Source organism: Choloepus didactylus, chromosome 3, assembly GCF_015220235.1.
Source record: "Choloepus didactylus isolate mChoDid1 chromosome 3, mChoDid1.pri, whole genome shotgun sequence".
NCBI lineage: Eukaryota > Metazoa > Chordata > Mammalia > Pilosa > Megalonychidae > Choloepus > Choloepus didactylus.
The window spans coordinates 168,034,784-168,050,861 of NC_051309.1; the positions used below are offsets into that span (position 1 = coordinate 168,034,784).

At 40.0% G+C, this 16,078-nt stretch overlaps 1 protein-coding gene across 1 annotated transcript in view; it reads left to right on the forward strand.

Moving 5' to 3' along the window:
• Positions 1–3,601: 3,601 nt before the first annotated feature.
• LOC119530521 overlaps positions 3,602–16,078 on the forward strand; it is a 45,473-nt gene continuing 32,996 nt past the window's right edge. Inside the window, exons 1-2 of the mRNA XM_037831489.1 lie at positions 3,602–3,700; positions 11,255–11,568. Of these exons, the coding sequence (XP_037687417.1) occupies positions 3,602–3,700; positions 11,255–11,568 (413 nt within the window). The remainder of the gene's footprint in view (positions 3,701–11,254; positions 11,569–16,078) is intronic.

Below are 16,078 nucleotides of genomic sequence, written 5' to 3' on the forward strand. Positions count from 1 at the left end.
AAATAAAGAGAAATTGCTTGTCATTCTGGATATGGGAGGCCTACCTAAATGTAACCCCCCCCCCAAAAAAAAAAAAAACAGAAAAGGTTGATGAATTTGACTACATAAAAGAAAATTATTCCTAGCCAAATATTCATAAGCTAAATCAAAGACAAAATACAAGCTAGAAAAATATTGCAATACTTATCACAGACAAGGGCTACTTTCTTTAATATGTAAAGAGCACCCAAAAATCAATAGGAATAAAGATTTTAAAAAACTCAGTAGAAAACATGGACATGAGCTACAGTTCATGGAAACAAATATGAATGTAACACAAACAAATGAAAATATTCCAAACTTTACTCATAATAAGAGATTTGAATATACCATACTTCATCTATGAGATTAAGAATAATAAAAGGTTTGATACACTGTATTGGCAAATGTAAGGGGAAACCAGCATTCTCATATAATGTGAGTAGGGAAATAAGTTTACACATTTATGGGAGAGTAATTTTGAAATATCTACCAACAGTTTTTTGGTACTTTTACTTTTACTCTGCAATTCCACTTCTGGGAACATATCTTACACATATACATATGCAAAACAACATATGCACAATACTTGTAATAATGAAACTTTGGAAACAACCTAAATGTCCATTAATAGGAGTTGGTTAAGTAAATGATTGGGTATCCATACATTAGAACGGATTTTTAAAAGAATGAGGCAGCTCATCTATTGATAGGAACAATTTCCAAGATACATTATTAAATGAAAAAAAAGTGTTGTACCATTTGAGTTTTTTAAAAAAAGACAATTGAATGTATATACACACATTCTAGCATATGCACAGATACAATTTAAAATTACACAGCAGAATCTAACTGTTTGCTTCGACGGAGAGGTATATAGGGCAATGCCAAAGCACAGTGTCGGGAAAGAGGCTTAATTTTCTCTGTGTACTCTTTGTACTTTAGAACTTTGTTCATATATATGTATTAGCTACTCAAAAAATATTTAATTAAAACATGTAATTATTGATCTTTCACAATAATTGACTTGTTGTGCTAGTAATTGCTTCTTTAATATCTTTTGATTTGAATATAAAAGGTAAATAGGGCATTGCCTTTGCCCTTAAGAAGCATGTAGCCTAACTGGGGAGCATACACCTCAGTAGCTATTAAGAGGTGTGGAGTCATTCTGCCTGAGTTCAAATCCCATCTCTACAACTTACAAGCTGTGTTACCCAGGAAAAGTTATTTAAACTGCATTTCTGTATGCTCATTGGCAAAATAGAAATGATGCTTATAATACCTATGTCATGGGGCTGTTGTCAGGATTCAGTGAGGTAATGTGCTGAGCACATTGCAGGATACACAGAAAGTATTAAGTAGATGTTTATAAGGTTTATAAATTACCAAATAATTTAAAGTGATCATTGAAATTTGTATAAATAGGTATTAAATTTCATAGAATTTTAAGAGGAACCATTATAGGTAGATTTGTTTCATGAGGAATGAACTTTTGTTGTTCCAGCTGTAGAAAGTTCTTTTTAATAAATGATCTGTTACAACTAACCACAACCTGATTCTGTAATGTTCCCTAGAGAAGTAAGTACCTGGTTGTTTAATTTAGGTGGAAATTCCTTTATCTGGAATCACGAAATGATAATGTAACTAACTAGACCACATATCTTGTAAAGAAGTGTACTTCCTATAAGTAAAGTGTTCAAGCAAAGCATGTTCAGGGGTAGAGCATGTGGTCACAATGGTGCTTTTTTGCTGACGAAATGGGAAATACTGATTTGTTGAATTTAAGGTGACAACTCATAACTTTCTGCTGAATTATATATATAATTTTATGAATATAATATGCACAAGGGTGTAAATGCTTAACTTGAGGAAACTGGAAATTCTATGTATCCTGCTTTAGAGTGGAATACATGTATTCCTGGATTTTGCTGTCTTGCACTGAAATCTGAGATGTGTTACCAGGATTCCAGAGAAATGTTTGCTTTTCAGCACAGTCTCAAGCCCTAAATCAAAACCCTATCAGAAAAGATGCCTTCCAGGAGAAAACAGCCAACCGTGCATTCGGGCTAGAATTACTTAGGTGGATTAAATTTTAACTAGTTGTTCTCGTCCATGTTTGGGCCCATTTTTCCTGATAAATGATAAATGATTAATGAATTCCAGGAAAGAGGAATATTTCTTAATTAAAATTTTCTCTATTCCATGTTCATTTCCTAAGAAACAAGTATAGGTAATATTTAAGCCAAAATGATCATTTAATTTAATTTACAGGTTAATGAACTTGTTTATTGAAATGATCATTTCCCAAATTGCTTACCATCCAACTCTTTGTAATTTGAAAATACAATATCTACTACTAACAGTCTTCATGGGTATTGATAATTAGCTCTGTGAGCTCCTTGTCTGCTGTGTTTACCTTTATTCAAAAATCATTTGCTGAATTTGAATTTGATTATGTAGAGTTAATCCATCAGTGAAGACGTTTTCCTGCCCAGGTGGCAAATGAAATAGGAATAAAAGATCTACCGCTTTTGAGCACCTTCTGTATGCCAGATGCCATGCTATAGTTTTGTTGTTCTTGTTTTGTATATGCCCTCATTTAATTTTCACATAAAGTCTAAGATGTAAATATGGTTAACTGTATCTTAGAAATGAGGAAAGAGAGGGATAAAGAGGTTATGTGACATAGGTATGGTCACTGTGCCAGTACTGGGATTCAAGCACATGGGGCCAAATGTCTGTGCTCTTAACCAGACTCTAAATACAAACACGAAGACAGTCTTAATATAAAGTGCTGCACAGATGCAAAGTGTCATTATGAGAATCAAAGTTATTCACTGCTGGAATGGGTTCCTAGTGGAGTTCATGGATTTTAATAAATAACATTTATTTGTATTTATATATAAGTATGTATGTGTGATTGTGATTGTATTTGCATAAGCTTAAATCTATGTCTATATCTATCTATCTATCTATCTATCTATCTATCTATCTATCTATCTATCGATCTGTCTGTCATCTGCCTATCATCTTCTATAGGTTAGAGATAAGGTTGCCTGGATGATCTTTGATAGCGTTTCTCAAATCTGGGTTTTCATCATTATATGATTAGCTTGTGTTTTCAATCCAATTTCTAGATGGGAGCAGTATTTACAAAGCTGACGACACAATGCGAATTCAATAGGACTTGAAGAATTGAATTCTCCTCAGCAGGTTAAGAGAAGACATTCATGGGACTGGTCCAAGGAAGCTTGAATCAAGGCTGACAGTATGTCTATCTTTTCTAATAAGTAAATCATTTATGGATCTATGCTGAATTTATAGTCTAACTCCTCAGAATTTGATTTCCTCAAAATAGGCAGAAAAAAAAAAGAGCTGTTGGCATTGTTGACAACTAGTCCAACCTAATAGTAAAAATATCCTAGCAAGGGCAACAAAGTTGTCTGTTAGAGTATTTGCTTTGTTTGTGAGAAGAGCTCAGGGAAAGTGAAAATGAAAATGTTTTCTTAGTTGTCTATGAACAATGTGCTTTTAGTTTCACTATGGAAATCAAAAACGAGAAAAACCACATGGGGCAGGTAAGATGGGGTCCCTCAACGGGGGCAGGGCAGCCGCCACAGGACGGGTTTTTGAGCCTGTTTCATCTGATGCATCCATGGAAGAATCTGGCCTAGGGGCAAGGGTGCTCAGACATGCTGTGAACAGGATTTAGGAAATTAAGCAACCAGATGCCTGCAGAAAGAAGGGTTATCTCATCGGGAAGCAAATTCAGAGCCAGAAATGACCAGGAATGAAGCATTTTTGACGCTGGCCTGAAATTAAGAGAAGCTCTGAGACTGCCTCAGTTGAGACAAAACTGGAAGGGAGAGGTGAGATTTGAATGTTTTTCTGTGCCAAATCTGTCTCTGTTATGAGTCCATGGTTGGTTTGTTTCTGTCTTCCTGTAATCTACAATTTGAGATCCCTCACCCTATGAGAGAATTTTTGCCAGTAATTGTGATCAGCAGAAGATTTACAAGATCAGGTGTGCAAAGTAACACAAAGTTGTCAAGCTACTTTCACAAAAATATGTTCTAGAGAGAAGAAATCTTTTAAGCTGCTGTGTGGAGATATTGGCCTGTGATGAAGGTGGACAGCCCTCTGCTTGAGAAAAACTCTGGCCATCTTGTTCTATAAGCTATCTTTGAGAGAAAAAAATCCCCAAGAAAGGGGAAAGCAGGAAGAATGGGAAGTACTATTAGATCAACAAATGGATTCATTGTCTCTCACTCAATGCCCACATTAGCTTTAACATGCGATGTTAAATGTGGTTAAATGAAACATTTAGAAGATTTGGATCTTTGTTTTAAATTGCAAACTACTTGAATTAGTTTATTACGTCAGTGTGATTGAACCTCAGTATTTTCTGAGGAAAATACATGCAGAATATGCTGTTTTACAAAGGCTAAGTTCTTATTGATATTCTGGAATCTTACTTCATCCATGGAGGTCACATGTGTAACCCTTCTTCAAACGTAGATTGCAGTGTATGCTTTACCTTGCATGCTGGAGCAGTGACCCTACTTGGTAAGCAAAGATACGATTTGCAAAATCAGCTAAGTATAAGCCCCAATATTTACTAAATGTTTTGCACAAATAACCACCGTGGCTGTGGGTTACTGAAGAACAGCCTGCCTGCAGGATTATCTAGGACAAGCTCATCCGGAAGGAGACACAGATAAGTCAAAATTCAGAACACCGTGTTTCGTGTTTTATCAACAACACAGAAGAAATTCTATTTACGAAGGTCCAAGAAACCAATTGCTTAATCATGCCTCTTTCTGGGTCAGAAAAGGACCTGCCGTTCTCACATCGAAACTTACAGATTTCACTGAATACGCACTTCATCAAGTAATACTGCATCGCCTCATTATGGATAATGCCCCTCCTCATATATATCCAATACTGTAAACTGCCTCTAGCTCTGATGCAGGAAATGTACATAATTATCTTAGGAAAATTCCTGAAATAATGCTTATTCAAATATGCACCCCCAAATCTGGTTGCTGGGTAATCACACAGAGTCCCATGGCATTCCTCTGCTGAATGCTCATCTCAGAGTGGTTAGTCACTCAATAAACATTTATTGAGCAACTACTATATGCCAGACCTCATTCAATACAATGAACAAACAAGTCCCTGTGGTCATGAAGGTTACATTCCAGTGGAGAGGGAGAGGCAATCAATAAAATATTTTATAATGTTGTTTAGTGACAAGGGCTATGAACAAAAATAAAGAAGGGTTAAGGGAATGAGAGCAACCTGAGTTGGTGCTATATCAGTTATGGTGGTCAGGGCAGCACTCTACGATAGGGTGACATTTACAGGGTCGGGGAAGCGGGGCTGGTTACAAAGCTCATGCCTGGCTCACCATTGCCACCTACAGGCTTCCACAGAATCTGCAGGGTGGGGGATTGAAGCCACCATGTATTTTTGGACTTGGGGCTATCAGAGATTTGACAAGGTTTAGGTAGGTGACAGAATGAGAAGAACATATGTTAAGACAGGAATCCCATATAAGTCAGTCAAAAACACAATAGTGTCCATCTACAGACTACTGCCGTGTCTGGTACCCTACAATGGAGCTCAAGTGATGTCATTCTCGAAGGACTCCCTATTTCAGATTCCATTAAATGCAGATCTCTCAGCCTTTGTTTAAGCTTCTCCATAAAATATTCCCCAAATAATTTCTTAACCATATCTTCTCCTAAACTTGACTGAGATATCATGATCCCATGAAATTTCTAAACATTATAATATTGTAATAATTACTTATAAAATCTGTGTAAGCTCCATGAAAGCAAGGTTTTTTAGCTGCTGTTATCTGAGGCACCTAAAACAGTGCAATCAATAAATACTTAGGAATGAATAAAATGTATGTTACTAAAATATTCATTTAAGCACAATAAAACATTAAAATGCAGTTTGAGGCAGAACACATGACCATTCATCATCTTACAAGATCAGATGAGAAAAAGAAAGCCAAGGTACACCTGCTTCAAAAGCATCTGTCTTATGGTTGTATAACAATGTAGCTTACAAGGGGTGACTGTGATTGTGAAAACCTTGTGGATCGCACTCCCTTTATCCAGTGTATGTATGGATGAATAGAAAAATGAGGGCAAAAAACTAAATGAAAAATAGGGTGGGATGGGGGATGATTTGGGTGTTCTTTTTTACTTTTATCTTTTATTCTTATTCTGTTTCTTTCTGGTGTAAGGAAAATGTTCAAAAATAGATTGGAGTGATGAATGCACAACTAAGATGGTACTGTGAACAGTTGATTGTACATCATGGATGATTGTATGGTATGTGAACATATCCCAATAAAACTGAATTTAATAAAAAAAAAGGCATTACAAAATTCCACACTCATAAAAATAAAAAAATAAAAGCATCTGTCTTAGAAAAATCTGCTCGCAGATGTAGCAAGGTAATGAGGTACCACAAGGCAGGCCAGTTATAAAACTCGTGGAGAGCAGCTGCCAATGAGGAAAGCACAGTGATTCTCCTGTGACTCCATTTGGGTGGCTGTGGGAGAGGAGAGAGACAGTCACTGTGACTTTTTAACTGAAGGAGACCTCACATGTATTTAATATTTAAAAAACAAAAGTGAAACTATGGAACACTTGAAAACAAGCCAAAGTTTGGATGATGACATCCATAAAATAGGCTAGACAAGTCCCAGAATGGTGCAATACTAGGAATAATTTCCAAAAGTTGTTGGTCTTTGCTTCTCCCAGTCTACTCTGTGGAGAGGTCCAAGGAGAGAAGGGTACACAGAGGCCTCTCAGCTACACTCGTTTGCCTGGACCAGGTGTAACTGAACCAAACAACTGTCCCACAGCTAACTGTGATCATAGATGACAGGGGAAATGAGGGAGTTTATAGCGTTGTGCTTTGGAGCTCTGTCAGCGGTTTGCACTAATCTAAGAAAAAGTTTTGGAACATGCAAGACTAGAACTAGTGGATACGGTAAAGCAACCCAAGTTGTCTTCAGCTGCCCCTTTCCTTTGGCTCATCTGTCCTGGTCCCATGCTTTAACCCCCATCACTCAGCTATGCCCAAGTCAGCATCAATTATTGTGGCCACAGCCTACATTCGGAGCACTATTGTAGGTTGTGGGGTTACTCCACTTCTCACCTCCACCCCACCCCAATCCACTCCTCAACTACAATTTGCAACTGAGCCTCACAGGCTGTGCCTGCCACTCTCCATTTACTATAAGGAAACATAACAGCCTACCCAAGCCTGGCTCCAGCACTCTATCCTAGATGGGTGTGTTTACCCAAATTCCAAACTCCAAGATGGGAAAAGAGAAAGATGGTGCCCTCCTTCTCCAAAATCCCTACCTACTTCCTTCTCTTCCAACCACAGGATCTGATAAACTCAGATGCAATAAGGTATGAATGACTGATCTAGCCTAAGTGAAATTTAAACTACAGATAAAACCAGAAACCAAAGAAATTAATGTCTAAAGACAGACTCTTAGGAAATAGCTATTGGGAAAGATTTACAGACCCAAATAATGCAATTTAGGTGACTAACAAGAGCAACTTAAGGATTTAAGAACAATATTTATTTCTATACTAACTACTTAGTATTTCTTCTACATGACTGTTTCTCAAGAATGCTCTTTAGATCACTTGGTTTTCATTTGATTAAAAAATATTATTCCTCCATCCCTTTACAGATCTACTGAATCAGAGTGTCTGTGAGTAGGCCCCAGAAACCTGCATTTTTTTTAACAAGCTCCCCAAAGTGATTACATGCACAGTAAGGTATGAGAAACACAGCCTTACGCAGCACTGAAGAGTAATCACACCTGCTTTATATAAGAAGGACTGATTTCCACTTAGCAGTTTCAAAGCTCAGATAATTCCTCTGTTATATTTTATACTGAAGGCACACTGAGATTACATCTTGTTACAAAAAGAATAAAGAACAATATATATCAGTTCCTTTAAATTAAGTAAGAAATTAGATTTTGGATAATTCAATGTATTGATCTGTACTGCTTTATTTATGAGTATGGCTTCAATGCTGCCAAAAAGAATGAAAACAGACTGGCAGCGGGTCCCAAAGCCTTACCACATTGCAGAAGCCCTTGACCATAACAGGTGCTCAGCACTTGGCAGAAATGGAACAGAAAGGACTGAGGGAAGAACTGACTGAATTAGGAGAGTGGGGAAACAAGGGAAGAGTCATAAATAAGAACTCTGAGAATAGAAAAGATGGAGGGCTGTTAACATAAATGGGAAATTGAGGAGGAGAACATGGATTGGGGGAGAGACAAAATGACAAGTGCAACTTACCACATTTGAAGTCTGAGGCGCAGCGAGACCTCTAAGAGGTGATGGGCTGGAATGCTGGAGGCAGAGCTTTAAGAATGACAACTGATGGTAAGTCAGTGGTGGGGAGAAGAGTTTCCAAGGAAAAAAATATAGTATGAAAAAAAAAGATCCCAAGGATAGAACTTGGGCCTGAACGTAAGAGCTACTAGAACAGACAGAGAAACGAAGAATGGCTCTGTCCCTGCCTCACGCCCCTCTGCCTACAACATGCCAAAGCCTTTCAGATCTCCCAAATGAAATCCCTTGGATATGATTCTACCTGTTTATTTGTGCTTTAGAATGCTTTCAAATAAAAGGGTAATAAACAAGATTATTATGTTATTATAGATATAAACAACTATGCCTGTATACATGTATGAAGCTTTGCTGTTGGATAATATGTCTGATAATACAGAATGCCTGGTACTCACCCGTGTTCTATGGAGCCAGAATAGGGTGAGATTTCTAGTAAACAAATTTGTTGATTTTGTATTTTGTGAAATTAATCTGCTAATTTTATTGAATTTCCTGAGGGTCTCAGAGGAATCTTTTGGATTGCAAATGGGTTTTACTTAGCATATGTCATTATAAATATCTATAAATCTATAATTAAATAGGACTTACTAGAACTAGTAGACGTAATAACAACATAGGGAACTTAGAAATAGGCTTTATTTTAAGGACCTGTAGACAGACTCTCTCTAATCTTTAATGTCATAGCGCCACCTACTGGTAATTTTACCGTTAGCCGAGAACAGACACTGACGCTACTGCATAGATTTTTCTAAGTGAAATATCCTCCCATCGTATCCTTTTGTACGTGTACAATTTCTTGTCTGAATATTAGGTTTCTCTGCTTTTTTTCGATGAAGGGATGGTGAGGTAGGAATTACTCCCAGTGTCAATCAACTTTAAAGTGGGGCCTCAGAGCAGAACCCGGAACTTAGACTTCAAGTGTGCGACACGCGCGACACACGCAACACGCACGGGAGAGTCTTGGGATTCGGTCTGGGTCTGGTGGACTTGTGGATTCATGGTGGGTTTGGGGGCACTTCTGAGTCGTTAGGCTGAGATAGGCCTCATCTCAGCAGGGAGAAAAATGTGAATGTCATAAACTTAGATAACCCAAATCGATTGTTCCTGTGGTCGTGGCCTCAGGGGCTTTGTGCCACCGTTTGATTGCTGCTGTTCCCCTCTGAAAAGCAACACTTTCCCAAAAAGGCAGAGAGGACTTGGTGCCGCTGGTTGTCCCTTTCCAAAGTGTTCCGGAGGCCTAGTTACAAAAGGGATGAGATCTCACCAGATGCCACGGTGTCCAGGTACTTTATGCTGTCTTACCCAGAGTTGTCCCAGCTGTAGGCTATGTGGTTGGACCTCAGTCCTGGCTCTGAGCTACCTCCAGGACCCCTTATGTTCTGGGCATCGTCAGTGGGATGCATTGGAGAGACGGTCAGCCCAGTATTAGGCCCCAGAAAGGAGACTGGACTGAACCTGAAAGGCTCAGTATTTGAATGTTATGAAAGCTTCACACACTTTCTAGATAATTCCTTCTCCCTCTGTATGGTTGAATATAGGAAAGCAACACCACACCCTGCCCTGCCTTGAACTCATGGTACATTAAGGATCGGATAGTTCTATTCTTGCCTGCGTCACTTACTAGCCCTGTGATCCTGCACAATTATTTAACCTCTCTGTGCCTGTTTCCTTGACTGTAAAATGGAGACAAAAACAGTACTTACTTCATAGGTTTGTTTTAGGATTAATCGAGATCAGGTTAATTTTTTTCTTTTTTTGGACTGAGGCAGGATAATGTGGAAACCAAGAGTATGGACACTGAAGCCAGACTGCTTGGGTTTAATTCCCAGCTTTGTAACTTATAGCTGTGTGACCTTGGGAAAGGTACTTACTTCACTGTGCCTCAGTTTCCTTAGCTGGAAAATGGAGGCAATATTATCCACATCATAGGGTTGTTTTATTTAATGTATTAATATTTAATGTATTAATAAATGTAAACATTTAAAATGTCATATAAGAGCTTACTTTTTTTTGTTTTTATAAATAAAGCTCTTAGATGAGTGCCTGGTAAATAGTAAGAGCTCAATGAATGTTAACTGTTGTTTACATAACTGACCACCTAATCCATAATCTTTATTAGTCATCCAGTAAGTAAATAAGTCCTGTTTTTCATTTTCTTCCTCTTACTATAAAATTGTACAGCATTTAACTTAAATTCTTCCCTCACTAAATTCAATCTAGGTAGAGTGCCAGCACCAAGGGACTGAAACAAAGATGAATGCATTACAGGAAACTGAAATACTTAAATAGTAGGTGTACAAAAGGATACTAGCTCCCTTTTCTTTGTTAACTATAAATTAACTAACTTGTAAGTGCTGTCAGCATACTTCTTTTGCATCCCTCTGAGTGCCTAGAATGCAGAGGTTCTCCGTGTCCCCAGCAGGCCTTGCTAGAATGGTATTTATAACTAGAAGGGTTGACCTCTTAGGAGAAAAGAAAGCCAGGTTCTCCAGGGACTTGGCTGGAGAAAAGAGCTCTTCCAGTTACAATCCTCTGGCTCCTTGGGAGAAAACTTGAGATCTCCCACATCTTTATCTTGTTGGATTTTCCCTTCTCAAATTCAGATTATGGAAAGGGAGGTGGATGCAGGGAGACTCCTTAGATTGTTTGGCTCAGTACAATTCCAGAAATCAGTGGAGAGACGGTGAGCCATCAACCCTTCCTTCAACTTCGTGGTGATGGTTGTTTAAATCACTTAAAGGCTGGATAGGAGCTTGGACCTCAGGGCAGGTGAGCCCGCTGGGGCCCAGGTCCCCGGCTCAGGCGCGCAGGCGGGGTCTGATCAGTAGAAGCCCTGCGCGGCGGGGCGGTTCCGGGGTGCCACCACGTATAGGAGCCGCCCACGGAGCGCGCGCGATCGGTCCGGCTCTCGATTGTCAGCGCGCGGCCATGAACCGCGCCCGGGCACTGCGCTTGCTGCGGGGGTCCATTCGGCCCCGGCTGGGGCTCCCCGCAGCGGCCGATCCGGAGGCAGCGCCCCGAAGGTTGTGAAATCGGGTCGGGAGCGGCAGGGGTGGCGGGCCGGGATTCTAAAGCCGCGGGTGCAAGCGCTCAGTGCGCCTCGGCTGCGCCTCCGCCTTCTGGGGAGACCTGGCGGCCTCAGGTAACAGAGCAGCAGCCGGAGCCTCACGCCCACTCCCACCCTGTGTTCCGGCACCGTTGACCCCTGTAGTCCCTTTCTGTCTGGGGTTCCTGCCCTAGGGGAGAGGGACAGGTGTAGGGCCCGAAGTCCGAGCGATGGCACTTGGAGCTCCCAAACTGCTCTTTTCCCCGCCACGCGTGCCAGTTTTGCACCGACCTTTTCCTTCCCTTCCAGAGGTAGAGTTGGCCGGAGGTCTGCTCGTTGCTCTAACTCTTCCCGGAAAAGTAGCTTCTTTCCTCCCTTTCCTTGCTTGGTGACAGCCAGCCCCCACATCCCCCCAACCCCATCCCATCTCCGCCTCGGCCTTGAGTAACTTTTCTAAGCCTTGTTTCTGTGCTTGCTTGTCTCATTTCTTTCCCTCCCCTCGCCCTTCCTACCTTTGGAAATCTCGAAATTTAGTCGGCAAAATTATACCGCAGAAGATTCGCAGTAGAGTGAATTTGTTAAATGGACGATGAGCCCGTTTGGTTGTTGGTGGTTGCGGATTGAGAGGAGTAGGAGCTATTAAAACAATGGCTTTAGTGCTTGAATGGTTTAGGATTTCTTGTGTTTTCGACCTCATAAAAATTTGTTTGATTTATTAAAATCGAAGTAAAAATATATTCTCCCTCTCCTGATATCCTTTTTTTTTTTTTTTTTTTTTGGCACCTTGATATAGAAATCAAGCAAATTAAAGAGGATGGGGGAATCAGAGATTACTTTTATTCACCCTTCACCCCTTGACTGTACATGGTAGTGGTAATATATGGTAATCAGGCCTTGGGATTTTTTTTTTTTTAATTGGGTAAAATAGAATGAACAGAAAATTCGTTTTGAGGAGATATAAACATCCCTGTGTATTGAGGTGTGTTTTGGCACTTTGGCAAGCCTGGTTGCAGTGGCTGCCTATTTCATTTGATGTGAGGGGCATTGACTTTGTCATGAAATACCAAATTATTGTCTGTCATTCAGGCCTGAAGTCCTACCTTTGAAATTTGTTCCTTTTTTTTTTTTAAGCTTTAATGTTCTTTTAGAATCCCCCTAGTGACTCTCAGTTACACTGGCAAGGTAACATCCGAAGATGTTACTGAAGAAGAGTGAACTTGGTTTGGGATTCAAGAAGCATGATTAACATCAGAAGGCCTTTGTTCTGGACCCACTTCTGCTGCTAATTGACTATTTGATCTGGTTATTCAATTTATTTAATCCCTCTTAGAGCCTTGGTTTTCTCATTTCAGAGAAGCTGGGACCAATGATACGCGTTCATTGGCCAATGTTTGATAAATACAGTGGTCAGTTCTTGGCCCTTGTCTTCCTTGACTTATCAGTGATGTTTGAACAAATTTGATCGCTCTCTCCTCCTTTAAATGCCATCTTGAAGTCTAAGGAAGTTTTCCTCCTCCCTCACTGCCCACTCCTTCCCAGACTCCTTGGCTCATTCCTCATCTCTCTAAACTCTAGAAAGAATTTCTAATGTACCATGCCTCAGCTATTGTACCTATCCTCGGACTCACTCGCAGTCTTAGTGCTTTCATCTACTGTATTTAACATCTGTACTTTGATAGACTCCCACATGTATGTCTCCTGTAAAATCCAGATCCAAGTGTCCAGCTGCTTTCTTCACATCTTTTATAACAGGCATCTCAGAGGTAACACGTCCAAATCGGAACTCCTGCTCTTCACCAACAAATCTGCTTCTCTGCCAGTCTTCTCAGTCTTAGTAAATGATACCCTTATCTTTCCATGCTCAGACTGAAACCCTTGCAGTCAAACTTGTCTTCCACCACCACCCTAAACCAAGTCACCTTCTCTCTTACTTGGACTGTAGCAATAGCTTCTTACCTAGTCTCCCTGGCTCTAAACTTGCTCTCCAGGAGTTTATTCTCCACATAGCTTCGAGAATAATCATGCAGGTTAATCATGGCCTGCATTAGCTGAAAACCGTCCAATGGTTTATCTCATTCAGTGTATATCTACACTCCTTACAGTGACCTAAAGGACTATGTGATTTAGTCTCAGCTTCCTCTCTGGCCTCATCTCTTTCTACTCTCCCCCTTGCTCACCGACAGTGTGCTGGCCTCCCAGCTTTTACTCCAGTATACAAAGCACCTTCCTGTCTAGAGACTTTGCACTTACTACTCCCTCTATCTGGAACTCTCTTTCCCAGACAGCCCATGTCTGGCTCCTTCACTTCCTTTGGATCTCTGCTTGCTCAAGTATTTAATCAAAGACACCTTCCCTTGACCACTCTATATCCAGTAGCTCCAGTTTTACCCCATCCCTCTTGTTACTTCCTTGCCCTATTGCCCTGCTTTATTTGTCTCTACAGCACTTGCCAGCTGAAAGATAGTTATTGGGTTTTGCCAGTTTTGATCATTGTTGTTTCTCCAATGCTTAGAACAGTGCCTGGCATGTAAGGTTATCAACACATCTTTATTGAATCTATAAATGGTAATCGTCCTACTTATATCACAGGGCTCAAGTGAATATCGCACTGTGAGGCTGCCTGTGTACTGCAAGGAACTCTAGCTTTATAGTCAGACAAACCTGGTTTTGAATCCTGGTTGCACAGTCACTAGTAGACAGTACACATTTGTTGGCTGGCTGTAATACAATGCCTCAGAGAGTTATTGTGAGCATGATGTGAAAGTGCAAAAATGTGTATAAAGCATTTAGCACTGAGGAGGCTAAAAATGAGTGGTTTTGATGATTTGCATGTGAATGTGTTTTGTAAACTATAAAGCCACATATAGAATTAATATTACTGAAGGCTTATACTGTGCTAAGCATTTCAGAGTGATTGGTTCCAGTGCTTACAGCATACTGCAAATTAGAAGATGATTAATTGGTGGCATCTATACATCATTACTATAGGTTCTAATGGAATTGACACCCCATTATTCCTACATAGTTTTTCTTCATTCTGTGTCCAGGCTATGTCTAAGAAGGAAATGTATGTTCTTATTATCTCAGACTCTCAAAATAAACCTGTGTACAAACTCAGCCCTTTAACTCAGTCCCACTTAACCCAAGTAACTAGCTGGTGAATAGCTATCTGTTGCCATTTCCTCAGCGTGATCCTGCTGGGTGAGTTCTAACTATTTAGTTTATTTTAGTTCAACACACTGTGCTAAGCCCTGGAAATTTAAAGTGGGAATATAACATGTCCAATCCTCAGAGGACTCACAGTCTTCTGCTATATATAGGTTAGGCTAGTTTTAATTATGAACCTGATGGAAGCCAGCTGGAAGCCAGATGGTACCTTGATACTTTTTTCACCTTGAGTTAGTTTTTCCTTGAAACTTCAGGGTATAGGCTGTTGTTTTAGTTTGCTAATGCTGCCGGAATAAAAAACACCAGAAATGGATTGGCTTTTATAAAAGGGGGTTTATTTGGATACACAGTTACAGTGTTAAGGCCATAAAGTGTCCAAGTTAAGGCCATAGCACATCAGCACTCGGGTACCTTCACTGGAGGGTAGCCAATGGCATCAGGAAAACCTCTGTTAGCTGGGAAGGCACGTGTCCGGCATCTGCTCCAAAGTTCTGGTTTCAAAATGGCTTTCCCCCAGGATGTTCCTCTCTAGGCTTCAGCTTCTCAAAAATGTCACTCTTAGTTGCTCTTGGGCCGTTTGTCCTCTCTTAGCTTCTCCGGAGCAAAAGTCTGCTTTCAAAGGCCGTCTCCAAAATGTCTCTGAAGTCCTCTCTCAGTTCCAGTGCGTTCTTCCAAGTGTCCTTTTTGGCTATAGCTCCTCTTCAAAATGTCAGTCTCAACTGCACTGTATTCCTTCTGTTTGTCAGCTCATTTATGTGGCTCCAGTGATTTAATTATGCCCACTCTGAATGGGTGGGGTAACACCTCCATGGAAATTATCCAATCAGAGTCATCACCCACGGTTGGGTGGGGCGCATTTCCATGCAAACAACCTAATCCGAACATTCCAACTTAATCCCCACTAGTATGTCTGCCCCACAAGATTGCATCAAAGAATATGGCTTTTTCTGGGGGACATAATACATTCAAACTGGCACAGCTATATTCTGGAGACTCAGGTTTTTTTATTTTTTAATCCTCCCTCCTTCCCTCTTTCCTCTCCCTTCCTTACCTCCCTCCCTCCATCCTCCCTCCCTCCCTTCTTCCCTTCCTTCCTTCCTTCCTTTTCCCCTCTCTCTTTCTTTCTTTCTTTCTAGCAGTTGTAGGTTTACAGAAAAATCATAGACAGATAACAGAGTTCCCATATTACCTCCCCCAGTTCTCCCTATTATTTACATTTTGCATTAGTGTGGTATCTTTGTTGTAATTGATGAACCAATATTATTATAATTATATTATTAACTATAGTCTATAGTTTACATTAGGACTCACTCTTTGTGTTGTACAATTGTATAGTTTTTTAAAAATTTTTTTTATTCTGGTAACATATAATTTTCCATTTTAACCACTTTCAAATATACAATTCAATGGTATTAATTACATTCATAATGTTGTGCTG